Source organism: Amia ocellicauda, chromosome 3 (assembly GCF_036373705.1).
Source record: "Amia ocellicauda isolate fAmiCal2 chromosome 3, fAmiCal2.hap1, whole genome shotgun sequence".
NCBI lineage: Eukaryota > Metazoa > Chordata > Actinopteri > Amiiformes > Amiidae > Amia > Amia ocellicauda.
In genome coordinates, this window is record NC_089852.1 from 2,649,736 (window position 1) to 2,663,603 (window position 13,868).

The 13,868-nt window shown below is 43.1% G+C and overlaps 1 protein-coding gene across 1 annotated transcript; it reads left to right on the forward strand.

Moving 5' to 3' along the window:
• The first annotated feature begins 284 nt into the window (after positions 1 to 284).
• LOC136731852 (cadherin-related family member 4) lies at positions 285 to 13,483 on the forward strand. Its single transcript, XM_066697713.1, has 19 exons — positions 285 to 449; positions 847 to 873; positions 1,067 to 1,099; positions 1,381 to 1,472; positions 1,658 to 1,738; positions 3,030 to 3,136; positions 4,824 to 4,975; positions 5,077 to 5,257; positions 5,476 to 5,632; positions 5,985 to 6,087; positions 6,423 to 6,641; positions 8,079 to 8,224; positions 10,078 to 10,225; positions 10,482 to 10,696; positions 11,236 to 11,369; positions 11,535 to 11,591; positions 11,820 to 11,889; positions 12,090 to 12,117; positions 12,519 to 13,483. Exons 1-19 carry the CDS (start codon positions 395 to 397, stop codon positions 12,572 to 12,574), a joined length of 2,061 nt encoding a protein of 686 aa, XP_066553810.1. The 5' UTR covers positions 285 to 394; the 3' UTR covers positions 12,575 to 13,483.
• Positions 13,484 to 13,868: the final 385 nt, after the last annotated feature.

Genomic DNA, 13,868 nt, shown 5'->3' on the forward strand with positions numbered 1-13,868 from the left:
TGTAACACTGGAGAAATCCCAGTCCAAGAAGTGGCGTTTGTGTACGGTTGACAGGGGCACGTTGTGAGGCAGGCATCTGTTTGAATCGGAGCTCCTTTTGTTCTCTGTGATAAGAAAATACTGATCTCAAACTAGCTTTAAAGCACCAGGAAAGAGTGAATACTATTTATACAGCGATTTGGGTGTTGTTTGTCGTGTGGGTTTATTTTTGAGTGAGGTATGGTGCCCAGCTGTTTACTCAGGTGTGTGTTTGTGTACGTGTGTACACCAGTATCCATCTCTCCCCAAAGCGTAGCAACCCCTCTCAGCCTGTTTGCCTTCGGTGGTTCATACTAGACCAGCCAGCTAACCCGACCCATCTCTGCTCTCCACACTTTTCGATCCGCGGCTCGATATGAGGGCTGCCACGATCCCGGCCCACGCTTCGGTCCTCCTGTTACTGATTCAAGGTGCGTGTTTAAGTGGCCTCTTCAATATTTGATTGTGTTCAAGTCAGCTTTGCAGGTCGTGTTACTCACTGCTAGTTTCAATCAGCGTCTTTGAGAGAAGATCGGGGAGAATTCAACTGTAATGATGTCATTTTTATCTCTCACATTAAGGCTACATCTTGGGTGATCTTTCAACAGGAGGTTTAAGTGTGACTTTGTACCGACTGAATGCTTATTTGTGTTTTTAGGAAAAGCATTTGTTTTTTGTTATTTAGTTATGATGCATTCAAAATGAAATATTGCTTTAAGTCATTCACCTTGCTTTTATCAGGTAAGATAATATATATATATGTGTTCATTGGCACCTCTCAAGGGAAATCTGTGTTTTAATCGTGATTTACTTATTTTCCATATCCAGTGTTTGGACTGAGAACCCAGGCATCGTGTAAGTAAGGTTTTACCCTCATTCACACACAGTACAGTATTCACACCCCTCTTTTATAAACAAGATTTTATTTGATGCTTATTTTGTTCATTTATCATTTTTATGATGAAATGAGAAGTAGACTTACAAACATGATTTTGACTTGATTAAGGGCATTGCTTTCTTATGCTGTTTCAATGTGTTTCCTCTCTAGACCCATACTGCGATGCCCAGTTTTCTAGTGCAGGTGGGTCAAACCATTGGAAATACTCAATTTTCCATCCAGTGTCAGCCTGTTATATACAGCTTTATGTTTAATATCAACAGCAATTAATTGACATCATGTATGTCTTTCAGAGAACTATTATTACCATTATTTCTATTATGATTAATGTTCTTCCTTATAGTTGCATACAAATATGTTTCAACTTAAAAGTCTCTGCCAAAGAACAAGCGTGTTGCAGACGGCAAGAGGCTCCTGTACGTGCTTTGCCTTTACCAAATCCCTTCTGTGCGTTTGCTCGTCAGCTGGAGCCACAGTGCAGGTGCTGCAGAACCTCCCTCCGTTGTCCACCATTTACTTGGTGAATCCCACTGACCCCAATCCGGGCAACTACTCAGTAAGACCAGGAGAACTGATGGTTAATTGTGGACATGACTGTGTTATTGTCACTTATGTTTGTAGTAATAGTGGTAGCCTGTAGTTTAAATCCTTTATTTCCTTGCAGTCTTAAATCCTTTCATATGACATTGCAGGCATCAAATGTTTATTGTGAGTGTGTTTATTGATTATTTTCCTTTACAGTACTCAATGACCCCCGACACAACATTTACAATAAACCAGCAAGGCATGGTATCAAGTACTACGGGCTTCAGTAGCACCCGGGTAAGAAGATCACTTTCACTTACATAACTTTCTTCAGCTGTCTGGCTGTTTCTGTTTTTTTCATTACTCATATGTATTTAGATATATGAATAAATAAATGGTTTACGTTAAAACAGTTTCAAAAGCGTAGATGAGGAACTTTTACATGATGATTTGTGTTTGTCAGTTTTAATACAAAACTTGGTACCAGTCTTCAATGACAACACAGAGCTTTCGTCGTTCGTTAGACACGTTTGTCCAGATTTAAAGGGATAACCCCAATCCCTGTTTTTAAGACTGTCAATCGAGCTCTGATCGCTCTTTGATCTTAGTCTTTGAGCATAAACTGAGCCCATGGTCCTTATAGTGCCACCAGCAAGACTGAAAGTTGAAACAGAAGTGTATCTGTGTTGAATAGCGCTGTTCAGACTAGTGTCACATGTTAGGGGCTGTATTCTCCTCCGATCAACTGGAGAGCCGGGCAATGGTGACATTTCTTTCCAATTTCATTGCAGCCCTTACACCAATCGTTCATTTATTTACTTCATTGACTCCTAAATTGGCCCCATTGCTGAAGGCCACTCAAATCACTGAGAATTAGCTTGAAGAAAGATCTGTAATGGAGGGGGGTGCGCTGCTTATGTACTCAACCTCCCTTTGAGCCATTATCCGTGTTGTTGTCCGTTTTATGAAAAAACAGAAACATCTTGGAAATGTCTGTTTCAAGTGAAGTGATGACTTCTCTCACAGTCTGAGATCCTTCTCAAAAAGCACCAAGCAGTCTAAGACATGATATATTCAGATACCTAGTTGCTTTGTACCCAGACTACATTGCTACTGTTGTGTTTTAACCATTAATATGCCTTTGGTTGCAAATCTTTGACTATATGGTCAGCGTTCTCTGTTTGCAGTGTACAGCATGTGTGAGATAATACACATCCGGCTGTCAATCCACACTCAGCTCAATGCAACACATTCTCAGGTTGAGATGAAGTACATGATTTCATGTAAGAATTCATGGACCCAGTTACCCCTGTATGGAGTTTGTGCACTGGGAAAATAAGGACTTTATGTGTATATTATTACTGACAATCTTTCTCCATTTGAATGCCTATTTTCAGATGTGATGACAATAAACTCTGCTTATTGCTTTTACTTACCCATTGTAAGACATAAACAAGACTTTCGACATGTTTCAGTCTTTTTCTTTCTTTCCTTTCTTTCTTAATTATTAAGAAACAATGCTTGCATTTAAATATGGGAGAGTAAAGCAGACCCAAAAATCAATCTCCATCTTTTCTGGTGCTCTCAGAAACACATCCTACAGATAGCGGTCAATGGGGAAAATAAACGTACATTGTGCAATGTGACCCTCACTGTGGAAGTGCTGCCTGTGGAAATCGCCAATGTCTCATTCACGTGAGTGTGCTGCCCTGTGACTCCGAATTAGACCGAGAGACCCAGCACTTCTGATCTTATGCCTCACTCCCTGACCTGGGCTTGGATCTGTGGGAGTGATATACACTCACCTAAAGGATTATTAGGAACACCTGTTCAATTTCTCATTAATGCAATTATCTGACCAACCAATCACATGGCAGTTGCTTCAATGCATTTAGGGCTGAACTCCAAACTGAATGTCTGAATGGGAAAGAAAGGTGATTTAAGCAATTTTGAGCGTGGCATGGTTGTTGGTGCCAGACGGGCCGGTCTGAGTATTTCACAATCTGCTCAGTTACTGGGATTTTCACGCACAACCATTTCTAAGGTTTACAAAGAATGGTGTGAAAAGGGAAAAACATCCAGTATGCGGCAGTCCTGTGGGCGAAAATGCCTTGTTGATGCTAGAGGTCAGAGGAGAATGGGCCGACTGATTCAAGCTGATAGAAGAGCAACTTTGACTGAAATAACCACTCGTTACAACCGAGGTATGCAGCAAAGCATTTGTGAAGCCACAACACGTACAACCTTGAGGCGGATGGGCTACAACAGCAGAAGACCCCACCGGGTACCACTCATCTCCACTACAAATAGGAAAAAGAGGCTACAATTTGCACAAGCTCACCAAAATTGGACAGTTGAAGACTGGAAAAATGTTGCCTGGTCTGATGAGTCTCGATTTCTGTTGAGACATTCAGATGGTAGAGTCAGAATTTGGCGTAAACAGAATGAGAACATGGATCCATCATGCCTTGTTACCACTGTGCAGGCTGGTGGTGGTGGTGTAATGGTGTGGGGGATGTTTTCTTGGCACACTTTAGGCCCCTTAGTGCCAATTGGGCATCGTTTAAATGCCACGGCCTACCTGAGCATTGTTTCTGACCATGTCCATCCCTTTATGACCACCATGTACCCATCCTCTGATGGCTACTTCCAGCAGGATAATGCACCATGTCACAAAGGTCCAATCATTTCAAATTGGTTTCTTGAACATGACAATGAGTTCACTGTACTAAACTGGCCCCCACAGTCACCAGATCTCAACCCAATAGAGCATCTTTGGGATGTGGTGGAACGGGAGCTTCGTGCCCTGGATGTGCATCCCACAAATCTCCATCAACTGCAAGATGCTATCCTATCAATATGGGCCAACATTTCTAAAGAATGCTTTCAGCACCTTGTTGAATCAATGCCACGTAGAATTAAGGCAGTTCTGAAGGCGAAAGGGGGTCAGACACAGTATTAGTATGGTGTTCCTAATAATCCTTTAGGTGAGTGTAATTTAGATATGAAAACATGCCCTATGAGAGGAGGGAGGCCACGGGTATCTGGGCAGAGACATGGCCAAGTGCTGCTGGGGACTGGCAACTGTTCTATGTGTCTATAACAGAGAGAGAGATAGTGATGTTTGTTTCTGTATAGTTTACAGAACTGAACTTGGTTCACTGTATTATAAAAAAACTAAACAATTTGGCAAAACAATTGAGGTCATTTTTTTTATTTAAGAGAGATAATAAACACATTTGTACATTTTTCAGAGGACAAATAAAACTGTTATAAACATGTCTCTCTCGGTGAAGGCTAATGTCTTTGCATTGTTAACATCATTGCAGGTGAGTTGGTACAGCTGACGAGAAGCTAACTGTCTTTCCTTTGAGCTCCACAGGAATGGCAATCAGAGTATTAGTGCTCGTATTTCTGAAAACAGCGGACCTTTCGCTTATGTGGTGACCGTCTCAGCTGAAGGAACAAAACCGATATTCTACCAGATAATTCCCCAAGCCTCCAGTGAACCCTATGCTTTCCAAATCGCTGGACGTAAGATTTTTACGTACAAAACCTTTTTGTGTGTTTGTGCGTGAAGATATAATATCAGAATAATATAATAATCTTGGCTAATCCTTGTATCTGCTCTCCAGAAACGGGAGTGATCAGAACCACTTACAACCTGGACCTGGAGAGAGAACCGCAGTTGAACTTCACGCTGCTGGTGGTGCGAGCCTTCAACCCGATCAAGCGAGTCAGCGCCACAGCGACCGTCACCATCACAGTGCTGGACGTCAATGACATGCCTCCCTACTGCACCCCAGCTCTCATTGCGTGAGATTCCTGTATTTGAGCACTTTCATGTATTTTCAGTTACTTACGGCGTTCATCTGGAACAATGTGATTCACAAATGTATTTAATGTCATTAAACTCTATTTATTGCAGATATCTCAAATTAAATCAAATCCTCGACCATCCTAGAGGGTAGTAGTAAAAGCTCCAGGTATTAAAGGTTAATAGTTCTGATAGGTTGTTTTTTGCTGATAAACAGAATGTCACTGAGTGAGTCCAAACCTGCAGGAACATCTATTACCTCAGTGAAGTGTGTGGACCCTGACGTGACGGGCAGCATAGTCAATTATACTATCCTTGCTGGCGGCTACTCCAAAGACACGTTCAGCATTCCTATACACGGGGGCAATTTAACTGTAAGTACCCGTTTACTCTGCAATATATATAGAGAGAGATAGACATATCCTACTGGTCTCTGGTAATACATGCATGTCTGCTCTTGCTCACCTCATAGTAATTACTTAACATTTCTGAAGTCATAATTTTCCTGTTGGTTGTTTCCTGTCACAGGTATTCTGGGTTATTATCCATACTTTTTTAGTTTGAATCTCAGAATCCTCAAACACATCTTTCTGGTCTGAATGCCTCTGTTTGTTTAATCTCAAACTAATGCCGAGAATAGTCCCAATAACTGCGCAGAGGAGACCTATAGCGAGATAATTCACCCTCAAACACACATAGAAAAGTCTTTCTGTTTATTTCCTCCAGTTGAAGAACATGTTGGACTATGACTCATATGAAGTGGGAAACAATAATTTTCAGTACACGGCCAGTATCATAGTCACAGATAATGGGAAGCCTCCTTTAACAAGTAAGTCCATTTATTGGAAATAGTCATTTAAACTGATCAAAGTAATTATTGTGACTTTCAGTTCCTATCCAAAATTAAGAGATGTCTCTTTAAATGAAACTAATATATATATATATATATATATATATATATATATATATATATGGAAATATTTGACTTTTTCTACGTTTTCTGTTAGCTTAAATCAAGATGGATGTAATTGTGTTGTTCATCCCTGGAGTGGTTTAAGGAGTGGACTGATGCTGTAGCACTTTATTGTGTAAGCGGAGTTGAAGGTTTTAAGGGAGATGCACAACACAGTTTGTAATATAATTATTCTTTGTGAAATCTTTCAGCAACGATCCCGATTTACATAACAGTGACGCCGGTGAACGAGTTTGGCCCCAAGTTCATCAACTGCTCCAACATGTATGTGAATGAGAACAGCCCTCTGGGTACAGTCATCGGCTGGGTCAACTTCACAGACAAGGACTGGCCCTTTAATAACGTGTTGTACAGTATAACAGGGGGAGCTGGTAACAATCCCCTGAAATTCTACATCGACCCTTATACTGGTGAGTGTCAGTTTGGCTTGTTACCTCTTTATTTAATTTTGTGGTTTTGTTCTTTTTGTTCTAATTGTTTTGTGTTCATTATTTGATTCTAAGATTAATATGAGAACCGAATAAATCAACAACAGTCTCTTCTCACAGGCTTCATACAGGCTTTTCAGGTTGTTTCTAGTGCTTTCAACGGGATAGAAGAAAAAAACATATTGTATATTGTGGCCCCGTGTGGGGTTGGATACGATGCCGGGGCTCGATATATAGGCAGCGTCTAGGAAGAAGCAACACACAGGCAGGGAGATGTTAGAGGATGTGATATGTATTATACACTGGGGAGGTGGTGAAATCAAAGTCCCAGTCCACGCAAAAGGTCAATCAATCACAGTTGCCTTCTCAGTTTCTCTTCTCTGTTCCTCTCACACCTGCTCTTCCAACCTGGCTCTCCTTCTGCCTTCCCAACAACAAAGGATGCCAACTTCCAACTTCCTGCCTTTATGCAGGAGCCAGCCAGGTGCTTCCCCTGCAAGAGTCATCTCACCAGGGCATCTGAGAAATGTGGTGCCAGGCAGGATGTCTTTTCCCTGCTCTGCCCAGCACTGTGCCACTATATATATATACACTGATCAGCCATAACATTGTGACCACTGACAGGTGAAGTGAGTAACACTGATAATCTCGTTATCATGGCACCTGTCAGTGGGTGGGATATATTAGGCAGCAAGTGAACATTTTGTCCTCAAAGTTGATGTCTAAAGCAGGAGAAATGGGCAGCGTAAGGATCTGAGCGACTTTGACAAGGGCCACATTGTGAGGGCTAGACGACTGGGTCAGAGCATCTCCAAAACTGCAGCTCTTGTGGGGTGTTCCCGGTCTGCAGTGGTCAGTACCTATCAAAAGTGGTCCAAGGAAGGAAAAGCGGTGAACCGGCGACAGGGTCATGGGCGGCCAAGGCTCACTGATGCACGTGGGGAGCGAAGGCTGGCCCGTGTGGTCCGATCCAACAGACGAGCTACTGTAGCTCAAATTGCTGAAAAAGTGAATGCTGGTTCTGATAGAAAGGTGTCAGAACACACAGTGCATCGCAGTTTATTGCGTACAATATACAGGTCTTGGGCAAATATGCATAGCTTTAAATAAGTAAGTACTGAACCTGCAAGTATGGTAGAACTATGGTTAAAACAGTGGTTTTGGTGTTGAGTTAACTTCAAGAGCAGTGTACAGTCATATATTCTGCTTTCTCAGCATTCTTGTGGAAACATACATTTCATACCTACATACATACATACATACTTACAATGCATACATATGAAACAATAGGTTTATCCCATTAACTCCTATTAGGCAGAAAGCCAGACAGGAGCACTAGCCTCTTGTGAAATGCAGTGCACCCTGCAGGAACAATGTCAATGGCAAAGCGTGCCTCTGAAAGTCTTTGTTTGTCTGCAGGTAAGATCCATGTCCTTTCCCACCTGGACTATGAAAAGATAGCGAGTTACACACTGGAGATACAGGCTGTGGACATGAACGAGTACACCGCCCCAGACCCCCAGATACAGAAGACGGCCACTTGCACTCTTACAGTCTTTGTCGTGGTAAGGAAAATAAATGAATAAAAACACACCCTGCGGGGTCAGTAATAGGACCCATGTGCTGAACATGCATGTCTGTTTACACTTTGGGGTGCTGTGTTTGAGTCAATTGGACTCCTCTGACAAGATATTCATTTTAAATGGTTTGCTGTATAATGTACAGTGAGGGAAAAAAGTATTTGATCCCCTGCTGATTTTGTATGTTGACAAAGAAATGATCAGTCTATAATTTTAATGGTAGGTGTATTTTAACAGTGAGAGACAGAATAACAACAAAAAAATCCAGAAAAACGCATTTCAAAAAAGTTATACATTGATTTGCATGTTAATGAGGGAAATAAGTATTTGATCCCCTATCAATCAGCAAGATTTCTGGCTCCCAGGTGTCTTTTATACAGGTAACGAGCTGAGATTAGGAGCACTCTCTTAAAGGGAAGCACTCTCTTAAAGGGAGTGCTCCTAATCTCAGCTCGTTACCTGTATAAAAGACACCTGTCCACAGAAGCAATCAATCAATCAGATTCCAAACTCTCCACCATGGCCAAGACCAAAGAGCTGTCCAAGGATGTCAGGGACAAGATTGTAGACCTACACGAGGCTGGAATGGGCTACAAGACCATCGCCAAGCAGCTTGGTGAGAAGGTGACAACAGTTGGTGCGATTATTCGCAGATGGAAGAAACACAAAATAACTGTCAGTCTCCCTCGGTCTGGGGCTCCATGCAAGATCTCACCTCGTGGAGTTTCAATGATCATGAGAACGGTGAGGAATCACCCCAGAACTACACGGGAGGATCTTGTTAATGATCTCAAGGCAGCTGGGACCATAGTCATCAAGAAAACAATTGGTAACACACTACGCCGTGAAGGACTGAAATCCCGCAGCGCCCGCAAGGTCCCCCTGCTCAAGAAAGCACATGTACAGGCCCGTCTGAAGTTTGCCAGTGAACATCTGAATGATTCAGAGGAGACCTGGGTGAAAGTGTTGTGGTCAGATGAGACCAAAATCGAGTTCTTTGGCATCAATCAATCATGGAAACATTATGCTTTGGGGGTGTTTTTCTGCTAAGGGGACAGGACAACTGCACCGCATCAAAGGGACGATGGACGGGGCCATGTACCGTCAAATCTTGGGTGAGAACCTCCTTCCCTCAGCCAGGGCATTGAAAATGGGTCGTGGATGGTTATTCCAGCATGACAATGACCCAAACCACACAGCCAAGGCAACAAAGGAGTGGCTCAAGAAGAAGCACATTAAGGTCCTGGAGTGGCCTAGCCAGTCTCCAGACCTTAATCCCATAGAAAATCTGTGGAGGGAGCTGAAGGTTCGAGTTGCCAAACGTCAGCCTCGAAACCTTAATGACTTGGAGAGGATCTGCAAAGAGGAGTGGGACAAAATCCCTCCTGAGATGTGTGCAAACCTGGTGGCCAACTACAAGAAACGTCTGACCTCTGTGATTGCCAACAATGTTTTTGCCACCAAGTACTAAGTCGAAGGGGTCAAATACTTATTTCCCTCATTAACATGCAAATCAATGTATAACTTTTTTGAAATGCGTTTTTCTGGATTTTTTGTTGTTATTCTGTGTCTCACTGTTAAAATACACCTGCCATTAAAATTATAGACTGATCATTTCTTTGTCAGTGGGCAAACGTACAAAATCAGCAGGGGATCAAATACTTTTTCCCCCACTGTATACAGTCATTTTCTCAGCTGTTTCCTGTGATCGTTGTAACTATTCGCAGTACTATAAGACTCTTCAGCGGGGCTAGATAAGGATGATCTGTGTTGCTCCTAATTTATTCAGTTGACTTGAAAATTCCAACCTCTTTTGAATACGTTTTTCTTCAATTCAGGATACAAATGATAACTCACCGGAGTGTTATCCTCCATATTATGAGGAAACCATTTACTCTACCCTGAGTGCTGGTGCAGGAATAACTCCCATTTATTGCAGTGACACGGACACCCCTGACCATAACCTCAACTATTCAATAGTCAAAGGTGAGTTTTCTGAGGTGAGAAGTGATACAAAAAAAATGTAACAATAAAAGTACAGCAGTCTGCTACGGGAGAGACTGCCACTGGCATCTGCAGGACCAGATGATTCTCGGATGATGTGCTCTTGACTCAGTAACCACAGTGACTGTACAAAGATGTCTACTGTTGCCATTTACTTTTTTGTGGAAGTGGAGATTGGAAAATACGTGTGCTAACACTCAATGTTTTTTTTTGTTGATGTCTGTGGCATTCCCTCCAGGTAACACCGACAGTCTCTTCTATATGAGAGGCAATGTTTTGGTCTCTCGAGATGACTTTTCGTACCAGTCTCCCGGTGTATATGACCCCACGACCTATGAGCTCTTGGTCAGGGTGACAGACTGGGGCCCTCCAGTCTTCTCCACCACAGTAACAGTGATAGTGCATGTGATTCCCTGGACGACTACCAAACCCACCACCACGGTCACAACCACGGTAACTATGAAACTGAAACTCGGACAGGACTGCGGTCTCCTGCACTGTCCGTCCTCTCAGATGCCAAAGACATGAGCCAAGCCAGGTTTGTCTGGACCAGGGGCTTGAACTTGGGAGGAAGCTAAAGATTTCCGTCTGCTGACCCCTGGGAATGCTGGGGAAGATTTAGAGGGTTATACTTCGATCCGTAGGGCGTTCCTTATCTCTAATTGAAGTCATATCTGGATAGAAGAACTGAGTTTAAGAGCTGCTGTCTGACATGCTTTCCTAGCAGCTCTCACAGTCTCAGTCTGTATTTCTATTTTTCAGTCATAACATCCTGCCTTTTTTTATGCTAGGCTTTAGAATTAGACTGGACTCCAAGCATCACGTGGACGCACTGCAAGGGTGTCGTGATAACCTCCCATTTTGATTGAGCCGGGCGGGGGGGGCAGCTGAAATGGAGGAATCTCGTTGAAATGGGGATCTGAGAACAGAGCCAGAAGCCCCGCTCTGGAGTTTCACTCTTTATGTTTTTTTTCTCTCTCTCGCATCAAAAGCCGCCACAGACGAAGATCGTGACTCTGACTGTGGACGAGTGGATCCCGGACACCTGGTTCGTGGTGGTGCTGACAGTGGTGGGGGCCCTGCTGCTGCTCAGCCTGGCCTTGATCCTCTGGAAAGTGCTCGGCCGGTACGATCAAGCCCTTTTTGATTCGTCTTCATGGCTAAACAATAGAGGTGGTCGTCTGCTTGTGAGCTGTGAGGTTTAACCGCACACAGTGAGAGAGCGGTCCGTGTGATATATGGGGTTCGGGCCTGTGGAGTGCGTCTGCTGAGGTTTGTTTTCTTCTTGCAGGACCTCATTGTGTAGACAGGTCCCGGCTGAAGGGGCCAAACCGCTCCTTCAGGAGAGGTGAGCAGTAACGTGGTAATCTGTCCGCTCTCCCCGCCGATTGGTTTGCACCGTCTCACTGCCCACTTCCTCTAGGCTGAGCAGACATACGTACGTGGTCTTGAAGTTTGATTTTGTTCTGGTTGGGGGGTGGGGGTCCTCTGAGGTGCCAGACCCGCCTCCCCCCAGCCAAAACAAAATCCTACACTTCTCTTATTGATTTATATTTCTCTTTTCTGTATGGTTCAGCCGGCCCTTTGAGGATATCAGAGTGCCATCGCAGGGCCTGCAGTCTCCTCAGAGAAACGAAGACATCTCGGTGAGCCCCCCCACATCACCGGTCCATTTGCCTTCCTGTGATCACAAAGCCCCCTCTTACAGTGACTGACTTATTCCCCGGATTTGGCCGCTTCTTGAGATACAGACTCAGCATCGTGAAAATGTCATTGAATGTGTCTGTTCTCTGTTTCGATGGCCGTCAGTGCGTTGTACGTGACTTTGTTGTTTGTGTCTTTGCAGCAGTTTGATGGAAGAGCGCAGGACCCCAGTAAGTATTCGTCTGTGTAATAATCTCGTTCCCTGCAGTTCTCAGTTACCATCCTGTATATGATTACTGTATGATATTACCTTGACTGAATAAAGTGCTTGGCAGTGAGAATGTATATATCCTTGATAGCCATGAGAAAACAAAGAAATCCATTTTATTTTTAAATTTCTTTTCTTTCCCACATTGGTGTATGACCCATGTACTGACCCCAACATTATACTATCAGCACAAGATATCTCCCATTCCTAAATCAATGCAATCAGCAGCCACTATCATGGTGAAAATGGAACGAATTTGCTTTACGAGTTTGTGCATCACTGAGCAGGTTCCAGCAAGAAGCCAGATCTTTGTTGAAAACCTGTATTTTGACCGTGGGACCCTCCTTATCTTTTCCCTCCTAGTCTCGGGGAGAGACTACGTCTTCAACAGCATCACCGGAGAAAGACGCTGGCTGTGAGAGATGCACACGACTGAGCACAGGACGGCGATCCCTTCACAGCCTCGCTCTCTCTCGCCTACTGAGCCCCCAGACCTATTTGAACAATTATTATACAGGATGCACCACCTCGAACAACTGACCCCGTATCACACATCGCTTCACACAGGAGTGCACAAGACACCGGCAGGAGACGAGACGAGCAGAAGAAAAGCTGTGATGGATGCTGCGTTGTGTCTCGGCACACCTTGTGAGCACATAGGTGTGTTTGTTTCTGTGCAGCAGGATCTCTGTTTGAGTGGCACAGATTTTAGTGGCGGCGCCTGTAAAGGTGTCCATGCAATTACACTAAAAGGGAAAATCCTTAGCAAGCTCCTAAATGATTTATAGCAGACTTCAATGTTGTTCACTTAAGCCTTACTCTCATATCTTACACATATAAAAAGTTCCTGCTGTGACATTAAATCAAAATTGAAAAAAAAAGTATATCCAATCGGTTAATTATTCAAATAATTTGCATCACAAAACCATAACTTCATTGTGCTTTGCAAACAATATGCACATCTGCAATGAATGCATATCTTGTGGAAATGGCACACACACATTTTTCATCCTCATCTTATCATGTGCAGAAAATGAAGACCAAATTAAGATGATTCTGGTGTGAACTGATTGTAAGCACATTTATGTCAGCGCTTTGCTACAAACTGTTACGCCACATTGCTCTGCTCGGCTCACTGAAGAATTATTAATAATGTATGCATTCGAGCGCAACAAGTACGTGCTGGGAGATTCATCACTTTCCTCTTCGGCATTTCTTCTATATCTGGTCTTCTGGCATAAGATTGCTGATGTCAGACACCGTTAATGTTTCATGCCCTGCCCTGACCTGCACGTAGAGATGGAAATGTCTTCTGCTGCTCATAATAAACTGGAAAATGCAAATCCAGAGGCTTTTTCTTGTGTTGAAGAAGATGGATATTTATTATCATATTCAATGGGGAAAAATATACCTCTCTGAAGTGTCCTCACATGGAGGCTTGCAACTCTCCAGCCAAACCATAACCATACATTTCCATGAAACACAAGACCTTTTTCACTTTCCATTTAGGTTTAAGAATGAAATACCATACCCACTCCCACAGAAACAGCTGACTAGAATGGTTATGCAATTACATGTCAATTTCACTTCTCCAAACATTAGCATTGCAAATTAATCAGCTAGACAAGAAAGTTTGAATTCAATCATTGATAAAACTGTGCCACTGGCTGTGTCACAGGTGACAGTCTGTAATTCAGTCGGTCTTTTTCTGAT

Excerpts from the sequence above, each read along its gene's own strand:
- LOC136731852 (XM_066697713.1), top strand. The coding sequence starts at position 395 with ATGAGGGCTGCCACGATCCCGGCCCACGCTTCGGTCCTCCTGTTACTG. Across the intron at positions 1,739-3,029 it reads CGGGCTTCAGTAGCACCCGG|AAACACATCCTACAGATAGC; the intron begins GTAAGAAGATCA and ends TGGTGCTCTCAG. Across the intron at positions 4,976-5,076 it reads TGCTTTCCAAATCGCTGGAC|AAACGGGAGTGATCAGAACC; the intron begins GTAAGATTTTTA and ends TCTGCTCTCCAG.